We start from the raw sequence: 14,175 nt of genomic DNA on the forward strand, positions 1-14,175 counted from the left end.
AGACTTGGGAGAAGGAGGATTGTTAGAGTAACAGACATAATTTACAATTTAAAAAAAAAACTCACCAAGCCTGAGAGAATCAGCCACCAAACTTATTTCCTTGTGAATAGTATCTGTCTTGTGGGGATCAATTCTAATATTCTAAAAAGATTAAACTTAACAACAAATTAGATTTAATAATACAAATATATATTTTTTCCAGTACAACTTTCAAACAGATTAATATCCGCTGGATTAGAACCAGTTCAGACAAGTTTCCACATACATTGAAATCAAAATCATGAAATTAATACCAATTATGTTAGTCCTGGCCTTCATCCCCTCGAAGCTTACAAAATTGGTTTTATTGTTTTAATCTAAGATTTCAATATCCGCAGAAAGCTGTCTAAAATACAATATGTTAAATAACTATAATACATATAGAGCCAGTTTTTGGACTTAAAGTGGTGAAAAAATCTTAATTACAATAACATTAATTTGAGTTGTGATATTAATGGCAATATACAAAAGAATCTTGTAATAAACAATTGAAAAAGACGAGTTTTTGAAAACTTTTTTAAAGGACAAAAACATTAATAAAAATCTAAAAATCTTTAGGTCTTAAATTACTACAATAATCAACTCTCAACTGACAACTATGATATAATAATGAGAGTTTGTCTTTAAAAAAAAAAAACTCTTAAGAGTCCTTTTAAGGCTAACAATACATTATTAAAGTATAATCTAAATTACATTATAAATATAAATCTACATGATAACTTTTAAATACATACTCATAATAATGATATAAAAATGTACAAAAGTCTGGAGTGATCTAGAAACAACCACAATTAATAAGCACACAAAGTCCTAGTGCTGTGTGTAGGGATTTTTCTAGTATGGCTTTGAAACCGATTAATATCCGGTGGATTAGAACCGGTTCTCAGCCATACTGAAAAATCATGTATCATATTGTATTATAGACATATCATAGACAAGCTGCCTATGATACAATGGGATAAATAACTTTTCTACACACTATGACAAACTGTGGAAATAGTAAAAGATAAATATTTTAGAATTAACAAAATTACTTTGTAGTTTGAAAAATTATGAGACATTATCCTTTTTAATATTGATTTTATTCTCACTTTGAAGTTGCAGAAGAAAAGGCATTAAATCAAAATAAACTTAAAAAAAGAAAATTAAATATTCCAATTGATATTTGTTTACTTAGATATTTTTTTGTCATTTCAGGTGGCTAATATGGACCTCATTTTTTTGGTTAGTTCATCCCTTCTGTAGGAAGGAAGTGATTGGGTAAAAGGAGCAGTTGGTGGGTATCATTATTTTAGCCAGCTGGAAGTATTACTTTATTAGAGTACATAAAAATCTGGTGCCACATCTAAGTAATCATATACAGAATATTATTTCTGAAAGAATTACATCCCAATTTTTTCTCAATAACAAAGTTCTTGTCAATGGAAATAATGGATATAGAATACATGGATATTGTGAGAGATTCTTGCATACCCTTATAAAAAGTTTGTCCCAGCTGGCTAATAAATTATACCCTCAATCCTCCACTCATTATGGCTTTACCCTATCCCCTTCCCTGACCATTAGCATATTAGCAACCTAAATTGACCATAAAAATTTCCCTGTCACAATATCCAGTTATTCTATATCAATTATTATAATCTATAAACCTTTTACTTAGTCCACATATTTGGTATCGTGTATGTCCTAACCTAACCTTAGAGGAAACAATAGGAATCTTGTGACGGTCTAAGCGAATATTCTGAAAATTATTAAAAATCAAAAGCCAGCGGTCCATAAAATTAAAATAGCTTAAAACTATATTTATACATGTTTTTTTTCTAAATATGTTTTTAGGGTATTATATTAAGCATTATAATGTTTTTTTTGTTATATATGTGTAGCTTGTTGTTTATATATTTTTTTCTCAAAAAACCACTATATTTTTACAAATTATGTACTACTTAATAATTTTTAAAGATATTTTTACAATCTTGTTGTTTTTTTATCATGTTTTTACTTTTGATTACAAATCCATGTTTTCAAAATAATGCATTAAATATTATGCAAGCAATTTAACAGTTATCAGTATGGCTTTGAAACTGAATAATATCCCTGGATTAGAACCAGTTCTCAGCGCACCACATTGAAAATCATGCATAGGATCGTATTACAAACAAATTTCCACAAATATTTAAATAAAAATCATAAAATTAAAACCAGCACCGGCCTTTGGCTTCACGGGTCTAACAAAATTGGTTTTAATATTACAATTTTTCATTTTAATATCTGCGGAAAACTGTTTATCATACTAGGCAATAAATAACTATTACAGCAACTTTATCATTAACTAGCGGCTACGTCCCTAGCATATAGAGACTCTGTTTTTAAAGGGGTATAAGGCAAACAATTTCCAAAAACATCCCAGGGGTTAATTCTAAATATAAAATAGTCTGAATTTATTCCAGGTCCTTTATCAGAGGTGAATTCTTAAAAAACTTTTGCCTCACTAAAATCAGTGAGGCAAACTAAAAATTTAGAGTGGATAATTTTGCCCCACTAAAATTTTATTGGGGCAAAAGATTTTTTTAAGAATTCACCTCAGTTTAGTAGTTATTGAAATCTTAAGCTTCAGACAAAAAACTTACTACTCGTTTATTATTTTGTTTTTAAAAACATTCCTCCCAAAAGCATGCAAATTTGTTTATAAAGGCTTGTTTCTTAGCAAAAAAAACTAAAGAGATTTTACATTTTCTTGGCATTTTGTTTATTGGAAAAAGTGTACATTTTATCTTAGATATATTTTATTCAAGAAAAGTGTTCTAAAATCATAGAAAGGTTATTAATATAAGATTTTATTTAATTTTGTAGTTTTTTATATGATTTTGGAGGATTTTTTACAAAAACAATTTTCATGACCTGGCTACCATAGCCAATTCAGTGATTTTCTTTAAGAATCAACCTGGTTTCAATTTAAATTTAGGAAATTTTTTTTGTTTTTATAGTGTAGCAAAATATTATTTTAACATGAGTTAACTAAAATTGTTATAAATATTACTAAAATTCATGCATCAAAAAAAGATTACCTTTATTGCATCCTCAAAATCACAGAGTACCTCTGGGAGGGGTAATGCACACATTTTATTGTACAGCCACTGCAAAAAAAATATTTATTTTACAAAAAAAATTTATCATCATTTTTCCCATATCGCTTTGAATCCGATTAATATCCGGTGGATTAGAACCAGTTCTCAGCCATACAGAAAAAATAATGTCTAGCATTGTATTATACCTAGTTTTCTATGAATATAAAAATGTTTTTTTTAGCCCATGCCGTTGGCATCTCTAGGTGTGCATTTTATATCTGCAGAAAGCTGTTTATAATACGATGTAAGAAATAACTATTAAGGTATTATGTTGATCTGAGATCTAAAGGGATAAGACAATGGAGGATAAATTGATGTAAATCTCTATGGATGAAACATAAAATTATCTCTTCTGTAAATTACAATGAGTGGTTGTAATGTTTGTACACTTAACTTAATGAAACAACCAATTAAAAGTCAATAAATGTCCCCTCCCTCCCTGAGTTGAACTAACTTCAGACAACTTAAAGATCCTGGAACCAATAAAAACTATCAAAAACAAAGTCTGGTTTCCTAGTATAGCTTTCAAATCTAGATCAATGGCATTTTTTTTTTTTAGAAAATAATTAAGGTGTATATCAATTTAGGATGGGAACATTGGGCTGTTTATTACATTTGTCCCTAAAATTTTAAGATAAAGTTTTCTTATCTACTGGCCCAACAAATTTTATTGAATTTTGATAGGTTGGTTCATTAAGTTGAATGTCAAAACATTTTAAACACTAGATGTTATCTACAGAAGTGGTAATTTTGTTTATCATCATTCAGGATGTGCATCAATTTATGGCAATTGTCTTATCTATTTAAATTCTTACTTTTGAGTACACCATGATATATAGATCCTTTGGTTATAAATTTTGTTTGTGATTTATGAAAATTGATAACAAAATAGATTTTCTTTATATTAACTATTCCTTCCAAAGCAGAAACATTGTTGCTACTATGGTTGCTATGTAGGGATCTAAAGGGATAAGGCAATGGCCTGTTAAAATGATGTACATCCCCAATAATTAAACACAAAATTACCCCTTTCATAAATTACAATTAGTAGTTGATACGTTTGGACCTTCAACTTAATGACCAATCAAAATTCAATAAAATCACCTGAAAATATTATTATAATTAAATACATCCTTAATAATGTTTCACAAAATTACACCTTCTGTAGATTACAAGTGTTTTAAACATTTGGACAATTAAAGCAATGTACCAACCAATCAAAATTCCATAAAAGCCCCTAAAAATGTTATTATAAAACTTTGGGGACTAGTGTAATAAACAGCCCAATGTCCCCCTCTCCCCTCCCTGCTTATTGTTGCTAGGTCTAAAGCAAAAAAACAATTACATCACTTGCAATTTTTCTAAGAATACAAAATTGGCACATTTTTGTTTGCGTGCAAATTGCAAAATTTTGTTTATTCATTGCAATCAGTTTTAGCAAAATGTATTTTTTGTTCATAAATTATGATTTTAAGAAATAAATAGAAAATGATGTATTGCATTATGATTTATATAAAATTAGTGGCCTAGGGGCACTTAATGGAGGGGGGAGGGGGCGATTTCTCTTGGAAGTGAAGGTTAGGTAAGGTTAAACAAATGCAAGTGACTGTATAGAACTGGAATGTGACTATTGATTCATTTTCATATTTTATGTATAACTATAATACAATTTAATACTGTCTAAACTTAGATTTTATAAAGCCAAATATTGTGTAGAATTTTCAATGAAAATTATAAAATTAAGCCCAGTTTTGTTGGCATAAGCATTTGTGAAGCTTTTGTCACTCGGGCCTAACAAAACTGGAAATATTATGACATTTTATCTAACCAACCAATAGAAAGCTTTAGGATGCGGTTTCTTTACATTTCAGTATAGTCATATTTTTACCTGGTAATTGAAGAGAACATTGTCATAGAGATCTTTGTATCTGAAACATCTGACAAGCTGGAAGGGAAGCTCTGTAAACTTTCTCAGATTATACCTTTATCATAATGGAATAGTTTAATAGAAAAAAGAAAGATAAATAAGGTTTTGTTGGTGCGAAGAAGATAAAGAGTAAGATAAAAAAAATAGACTAGGAAGTTATTTTATATGAAAAATCTAAACATTGTAATAAGCAAAAAAGCATTACAATATTTTTTCTATCCCCTGAGGGGAACTCTTACCCTGCGAAACCATAACCCTACATGCAGGACTGTCCTTACTTAACCTAACCTAATAGAACCAAAATAGAAGAATAGAAAATTAAAGTCGAATAAAAAGATATACAGGGTGGGGCAAATAAGACCGGACAAATTCTAACTTCTAAACAAATTAACATAAAATCGTCAATTTTAAAGATTTTATTGAATTTTAAAAGCTGGCAAGCAAAATAGGTATATGCTTAGGAACGTGAGTAACCGCAGGATCCAAATTCACCCATCTTTAACGCTACCCTTTGATACGGAGGCTCTCATTTGGACCACAGTTGAGCTGGAACGACGTTCTATACCTTGTTGGAAATGGCATGAAGATTCAGCTAGGGTTGTCAGCGCAATTTATAGTCTAAAATGAGTTTTTAAGTTCCATATGGGTCTCTAACGTCAAGAACCGAGAAATTTTCGATTTCACACAATTTTTGACATCTTTAAATCTGCCACGTTTCACTTTGCCGGAGTACTACAGCCAAGCCACTTTAGATAGAGAGCTCTAGTCTTTTCTAGTGTCTTACTTATGTATCTAACAGTATACCCAGCAAGTTGCATAACTCTACCTCATCTACAGATGGGCTGAGATCTGATTTAGTGGGCCCTAGTTGAGAATCCAGATTATTCCACCGGCGCATTTCGAATCTGCCTTGTTGAACATAAGCGCGGCCAGCTCGGAGTACTAGCCCATCTTCGTCCAAAGATTTTTTTGTGCTAAAAGGTAATTACCTAAGCTTTTTATAGTGGGGTAAAACGTCTTGATCGGTCAAGTAGTTTTGGCGCTATGGCCGTTTAAAGTTTGTCCGGTCTTATTTGCCCCACCCTGTAGTTAGTAGGAAGAAAAAAAAGAATAAGAAAAAGAAAATTAGGTAGATAGATAGATAAAAAGATATATATCAGTTTTTAAAAACAAAGATTGTATTATAGAAAAGCAAGAAAGTATATATTTAACTAAAGACAGACAAAATAAAATCAAATCAAATTTCACTTTAGCCACCTCTCAAATCCCTAAAACTACTTAAAAAAATTTCTAGGCCCTGTTGGGCCTTACCCCTTTGGATTTTTAGCTATGCTGGGTTTTCCTTACCTTTACTTAAACTGTTTTTAAAGGAAAGAAGACACATTTCATAATGTAACAAAATGGTCTTAATAAATATAAGAAGTTAAAATTAAAAAATTTATTAAAAATTAATGTGGGCTATTCTTCTCATTTTTAACTCTGCAGTATAATTCTACAGGTGTCAGTATATTTTTGATATGCCTTTCAAAAATAGGTTAAAAACAGTTTAACCTAACGAAACCTAAAATAAGTATCAAAAGTTTTTTTTTATCAAGATTTTGTTTGAGCAGATGCAACATGAGAGAAACAGCCTAGTTTTAAATTTGTTACCTGGTTAGTTTCCCTTGTCTATTGTAGTAGGCGAGAGGCATAGCTGGCACTTGTCTACAAATAAAAAAATTCAATGAGGTAAGGTATTCTAAACTGTGAGTAAAAAATTGTTTTTTTTCGATTTTCTGACACAACCAGAAGAGAGAGTGAAAAAAACACAATTATAAGTTGTCGCTCATTGCAAAATATACATTAAATTTATAACAATTATTTCCATATCTCTCAAAATGGGAATGCATTGATCAAACAATTATCTTTTTGAAAAATGTAATGTAAGAATAATGAAAGACAAACTTTCATTTTTTATTTTAAATCTAAAAATACCAATATTCTATTTTAAAAAGATTCAAGAAAAGTACTTTTGTGAGTTTTAAAGGTTCCCCTAAATCAACCTTTGTGTTAGGTTAAAGAGGGTCAGAAAAGCCGTAGAGGGTTGATTCTTTTTCAACTTTTTTATTATAAAGTTGGGCAAGCAGTATTTTAGTAGTCTATACAGGGAAGAAGGGGACATTGGGTTGTTTATTACACTAGTACCTAAAGTTTTATAATACAATTTTCTTAATCGTTGCCTGATAACTTTACAGACTTTTATTGAATTTTGATTGGTTGGCTTATTAAGTTGAGTGTCCAAACTTTTAAACTATTTATTGTAATCTACAGAAGTTATAATTTTGTGTATCATCATTGGGGATGCCATTGTCTGTAATTCCCTGAGTTCCTCATTAATTTCGTCATTATTCTAAAAGAATAAAAAAGACAGTTAAGCGATGTAATTATCCTAATACTTTTTCAATTAAAAAAACAAGAATGACAACATTTCTAAGTAGCAAAGGACCAAAAATTCTTGGATTGACAAATGGAAAAAGCAATCAAGCAAATGTTTAGTGGTTATAAGAAAGGAAGAAAAGAAAACAGAAAGAAGGAAAATAAAAAATAATATATTAAGAATGATGAATAAATTACCAAAACTTTATCAAAATATTCATGTGTTTTGGCAGACAAAGTATGTTGTATACTGGATGCTCTTTTGAAAATGAAATCCCACAAAAAATGAGCTGAATATCTTGAAACTAGCTGAGAAAAATATCCTAATATACTGACTGACAAACGGACAAAGTGAATAATAAAATAGCTTTTCCTCTAAAAAAACAAATTGAATAAATTGAATTATTGGAAAACTATAAAAATATAACAATTTAAAAGAAACAAGACCTGAAATAGTCTTAACATGCATAAATGAATTTATTATCAACTAGAAGATTTTTAATTATTAATCAAATAGCTTTTAACAGACCGGCTTTAAAGCAGTCGGAGTGCTATGGATTTTAAATGTTAAAATATGCCTTATAATGACCCCCCCCCATCTAGTTTTTTCAATGTCATTTTTTTTGTAGGTAAGATAGAGAGTTTTGACTTTATGACTTTTTAAGTTTAGTAATTATACGTCGGCAAGAGTTGATCTTATAAGGATATCTGGTCTGTGTCGGTCGTGGCGTCCGGTCAAAGTCGGTTAGGTGGCACCAAATTTAGAAAAAAATCTAAATAAATCTTAATTTCTACATTATGACTTTTATGTACAAGGTAGAAACCTAAATTTTTTTTGGTGAATACTTAGATATCAATGACCTTCTGAGAAAAGTGGTGTTATGACCGTTTGACCGCTCCCTGACCGACTTTCTGACCGATTTTTGTCCGGCTTTTACTACAGACATATCGTGGCTTCTATTACAGCTAGAGACCTATAAATTTTTTTGGTAAATCCTTGAGCAACAGTAAATAGATAAAAATATTAATTGGCGCCGCCAACCGCCGTTTTACCGCCGTAACCGCCGAAAATGGCGGTTTCCGTTATTTACCGTTTTTTGGCGATGATCAGAATAGTAATTTTTTTGTTATGAAAAATAAAAGTTCGTCCTAAAATTTGGTCATCCTAGCTGCAAAATTAGCCGCTCTACAGCTGTTTTAATATTTAGCTAAAAAGCGGCTAAGGAGCGGTCTGACCGCTATGACTAGAAAAAGTAATTTTCTCTAAAAATACACATGAACCACCAGAAAAAAATTTATGTCTCTAACTGTAACAGGAGCCGAGATAGAGGGGGGGGGTAAATATGATATATTGACCCCCCCCCCCCCGATCTATTAAGGTGGGAGTTGGGGCCCGAGCTGTAAGGGTTAACAAAAAATAAGGCCTCTAAGGTGTGAAAATCACATTTTATCCATAGCTTTATGGACTGCTGGACATACAAACAAAATAAATTATAGAATAGCTTTGCTACTTATAAAGATGTCTTAATCTATTTGAAGACAGCTGTGTATTGGTTTATCCATATATAATTATCTTTCATAACCCTTTAAAGTACTTTCCTATTATAAACAACTTTTAATTGGAATTCAGTCAAGCACTATATTTTATGCACGTAACAGTTTTTCAATATTAACATGTATGATAAGTAGCTAAAAATATAAAATAAAGGCAGCTGTGAAAATATCCATAATCCTAACTAATAGTATAAGAGATGAACAGACAGACTAAACAAGCTGTTAATAGTGACAGTTAAAAGTGGACAAATATTATTATTAACAGCTTTTAGATGTAATAAGAGATAACATTAATTACAAAGTACATTGCCTACAAAAACATATTCTTCTATTCTTTTAGATTGTCTTAATAATGGCAAAAATCGTGAGAAGAGCATTACTGTTAGTTTCAATTGTCATGTTTTCATGGCAGATGTTTAGCTCCTTGGATAAGCTTATAGAAAAGCCTAAGGTTTGTGTTTTAAAACCCATTTGGATGTTTAACAACTTTTTTTAAAAAAGGGATTGTCATAATTTTGTCAGGTTTAGACTTCCAGCTGATTTTTTTTGAATAAAAAAGATTGATTTCCCTGTGGCTTATGGATGGCTAACACGCGGCTGCTGAGCCAAAATATGTTCAGCCAGCCACACAAAGATGCCACTGGTTACAGTTTTAACATGGGTGGCTTAGCTATACATGGGGGCTTTGTTAGAATGTGCAGGTAAAGGTTCAGCTACTGCTGAGGTTTAGGCTTATTGGGTGGAGAGTGAGTGTCTAACAGAGAATTTAAAAAAACTATAATCATAACTGGAAGTCGACTTCCCACCACCCCCACCCCACACACACATCTATAGTGTCTCTAGATACCTCTAGGGGCGTTGGCGCAAGTACCTAATATCGATGTTAGATCTATGATAATTTGTGTTAAATCTTTCTAGGTAGACTCAACAGAATGGCTGGATATAACAAAAGTAGAACTACCTCTCATAACAATTTGTTCATCTGACCAATACAACCTTACAAAGTATTTTTTTTAATCATCCTTATGTAAAAGTAAAAATATTTCTGTCTGTTTGTACAAAAAGATCTCACTATTCTCTAAAACGATATGGTTTTACTTTACAATTAAGCTTCCCATAGATCCTGAAAAGGTTTATAACTAGTTTGGGATAAGGTACCACCACCCTTTTAAAAATCACCCCACAAAAAAAAACTTTTTAAAAACTGTATTTAACGAGGATGTTGGTTAAATTCACCGTCTATGGCCTCTATAATATAATAAGGTTTTTCTGTATTTGTTGCTACGTTATTTAGAACAAGAAGGTTTAAATCCTGTGTTCAATAGGCATTTATTTTTCCTGATGACTCAAAGACAGAATCTCTACCGTATTAACTTTTATTGTAGTATCTATGCCCCTAGACAACCCTTCTTACTTTCAATGTTAGATTTTAAAAAAAATTTTTAAACTGGTGGTGACCCTTGTAAAAAAGTTGGTCATACTCTCCCCTAAAATAATAATACATCTTCCCAGGACCTAGGAAAACCTACTCTGCAAAGGAAAACCATATTGGTTTAGCAGTTGGCAAATGCCTTTGATACACACAGGTAGACATCCGGTCATTTTTATATAATGATATCTAATAATCATTTTAGGATGAGAGAATATTGGTATGAGGAGACCCTGTTTTTTACTGGATTCAACATTTACAAAGGAGCTTCTTTAGCTTGGGGTGCCCAAGCCAACCTAACCTATCCTGAACTTCTGAATAAAATCCTACAAGATCCTTTATATCCCGATAATCTGTTTGTTCAGCAAAATAATAATGCACGACTAAATCATGAAACAATTCTGCTAGCTAAATTTGGACATTGCTATGAGATAAAAACCTACGACCCTCTGCAGCCAATCTTATTTCCCCTATACGGCTTACAAAAATCAGTCCTTATTTTTGTGACCGATGCTAGGCTTCAAACCTACTACAGCAGGGCTTTCGCGTCACAAGTTGGTGCAAGAATCTACATTGAACTGAAACAATTCTACTCATATCAACTGGATATAGAACTGAAGTCTGGGGATGCTATTGTATCTCTGGATGATGAATGTGTGAAAAAATCTACAAAAGCTTATGAGAACTGTGTGCAGGTTGGATTTAAGTATTATATTTAACAACGATGACACCATCTATAAAAGTAAAGCTCTGAATTTAACAAATAAACATTTTCACTTGTACAGCAGAATTATAAGAATATAAATGTAAGTCTAAACAGGATACTGTTCAAGGATTCTTAATTTTTTCTCCAATTAGTTTCTATTCTTAATTTTACAAATACTCTTTAAATCTCCTTGTCCATATTCCCATCCATGAGTTTTGTGCTTTGCTATTTATAGATGTTGTCATCCTTGTAATGTTAATTACCACCTTAAGCATTTGAATTTGTAAACTTAAAACTTTAAATTTCAGGATTACATAGAGAAAGATGTTGTACCCAAACTTACCTGTGTCCCCCCATGGTTATCTAACAATACCAAAACCTGTACAGGCAATGGATATATTATATCTGGATATTATGACAGGGGAAATTTTGTAATTAATTAGGCTTGCTAATATAGAGTTCATTTATTGTTCAATTTGTTCATCCATTAGATGGGGAGGGGATGGGAAAAAAAGAAGTTATTTTAGCCAGCTGCAAACATCACTTTTTCATGAAAATCTGGTGCATCATCCACTAATTATATATCCATTATACAGGTGTTATCATTAACAGTACAATCTTCAATTATATGTTCCAAGAATTCAAGTATAGTTATGTAGAGCCTCTACGGATGTATTCATCTAATGTTGCTGAAGAATCCTGTGCTAAACCTTGCCTGCTCACACAAATATCTACCCGGTTAATTGGACAGGATCCACAGGCAAGGCATTCACAGGTATAGTAATTTATCACATCAGATTATAGACAGCTTTCCATGGATATTAAAATAAAAAAATAAAAGATAAAACCAGTTTTGTTAGACCCAAGGTTTTAAAGACCATGGGTTAACAAAACTAGTATTGATTTTATGATTTTTATTCTAATATTTATGGAAAATTATCTGTAATGATATTAATCGATTTTGAAGCCATGATTCTTTTTCACCCCCTTGGGACTAACAAAATTGGTTTTTATCTTTATTTTTGTAACTAAGGAAAACTGTCTTTAATATGGTGCAATAAATAACTATGTCAGGTCCAATTGAAATTCAACAAAGAAGTGAAGTTTATCAAGAAAGTAGAATACTACAGTTTCCTTCAGTTTCTAGTTGATGTTGGCAGCAGCCTAGGCCTATGGCTGGGCCTTAGCATTATAGGCCTTACTGACCTTGGCATACAATTAGCTGATAAGACTTTAGTTCTATGCAAAAGTCTATTACGCTCATGAATACTCCCTGCAAAACTGTTAAGGATATATAAAATCACATGGATATTTCACCAGATTTTTGCTTACTCTAGTAAAATAATGCTTACAGCTGGCTAATATAACAACTTTTCCCATCCCCTCACACCCCCTTTATGGCTTTACCCTTTCCTGGAGCCTGAATTTATATACCTATATTAGACCAAAATTTACTTTTAAAATTCCATTGTTCCAATATCCGTGTATTCTATATCCATTCTTACTGCAGTGTGTCTATGACTGCTCAAAATAAAACAGGTGAACAAGGACTATAGGGAAGGAACAATAGATTTAAATATATTCTTTTGCTTCTTGAACTTTGGGTACTAGAATTAATGCTTCTTAAATTATTTTGGCTATTTTTAAAGACTTTGAGTACTATCACAGAAAGCAGCAGAATTTTTTAGTTGGTTTACATAAGCTGATAATATATTATTTGTATAAGATTGTAATTTTTGATCATTTGGACAATGCAAACAAATGTTTATTTATAATATGTATGTTTTAAAATTATAAAATTTAGCAAAGTCTTTTTGCGTGGAAAATTGGTGTACTTTTTGATCTATTTTTGTAATGCCACTCTCAGCTTACCTCTACCTCCAAATGTTGAAAAATGCCATCCATGAGCACTTTCATTAGTAATGGGGAATTTGGCAAAATGTTCTAAATGCCCCTTACCCATAGACAAAGTGCTTTGTATATAAATTTTTTTATGACAAAGAACATATGCTCTAAAACTCACTTTATCTGTGATTACCTCTTCTAACTTCTGATGCTAAGGTCATATGATAAGTATTGCATTGGTATTGAACTTAAAAACTCAATTTCAATTGAAAAATAATGCATTAATCACCTACAATAAGAATTGCAAAGTAGCTTGGTTTGAAACTGTAGTAAAAAAAAATTATCTACCTGTCTTTGCTGTCATCTTTGCTCTTGAGTCCGAATGTATGCTTTTGAATCTCAGTGTACCTGGAAATATAAAGTAGGGATTTTTAGGTTTGTTCTTTCAGATCTTTTGATTAGATTTATTCAGTACTACATCATATTTAGGGTTGCATGATATAGTTTCTAAGCAGATTCTATGCTTTGATCTATGTTTTTTTTTTCTCCCAGGACTCAGAAGACTTTTTGTGCATCTGCTAGTGATTTTTATAAAAAGTTACTCAAAAAGAACTCCATCTGTATCAAAACAGTAATCAGATGCAAGAATCAATATACAAATAAATTTTAAAAATAATAGAGTAGATGTGCCACAAAATGAATACCTACCTAAAAGGTTTAAGAATTTCACCTCCATACATACCGAAAAAATTATCTGACATATCAGAATGGAAGTAAAAGTAATACTACAAAATAAATTTGGACCTAAAAGGTTTATGAATTCCACCTACACAGGTACCAAGGAAATAATAATGGAAATGAAAAAAATGAATACCTACCTAAATGGTTTAAGAATTCCACCTCCATAGGTACCCAGAAAATAATCTGACATATAGGAATTAATACCCACCTAAAAGGTTTAAGAATTCCACCTCCATAGGTACCGAGAAAATAATCTGACATATAGGAATGGAAGTAAAGGTAATCTGTATCATCCAAGAAATACCTGAAAAAAATGTAATATAAATAAATTCAACAAAAATAAGTTATTCTTCTAACTTTATAATGCTTTATGATCAAAAGTAGAAACATAAAA

The 14,175-nt window shown here is 31.2% G+C and overlaps 1 protein-coding gene across 1 annotated transcript in view; it reads right to left on the reverse strand.

Moving 5' to 3' along the window:
- The window catches only part of LOC145335349 (NACHT and WD repeat domain-containing protein 2), a 106,737-nt gene that overhangs the window by 32,258 nt on the left and 60,304 nt on the right, over positions 1–14,175 (reverse strand). Inside the window, exons 28-34 of the mRNA XM_080181084.1 lie at positions 13,990–14,085; positions 13,389–13,448; positions 6,742–6,795; positions 5,053–5,146; positions 3,105–3,173; positions 1,736–1,780; positions 66–141 (exon numbers count right to left, since the gene is read on the reverse strand). Coding sequence (XP_080037210.1) covers positions 66–141; positions 1,736–1,780; positions 3,105–3,173; positions 5,053–5,146; positions 6,742–6,795; positions 13,389–13,448; positions 13,990–14,085 — 494 coding nt within the window. The remainder of the gene's footprint in view (positions 1–65; positions 142–1,735; positions 1,781–3,104; positions 3,174–5,052; positions 5,147–6,741; positions 6,796–13,388; positions 13,449–13,989; positions 14,086–14,175) is intronic.

The sequence above is a fragment of the Acartia tonsa genome, chromosome 13, assembly GCF_053477335.1.
Source record: "Acartia tonsa isolate MP-2025a chromosome 13, ASM5347733v1, whole genome shotgun sequence".
Classification (NCBI taxonomy): Eukaryota; Metazoa; Arthropoda; class Copepoda; order Calanoida; family Acartiidae; genus Acartia; species Acartia tonsa.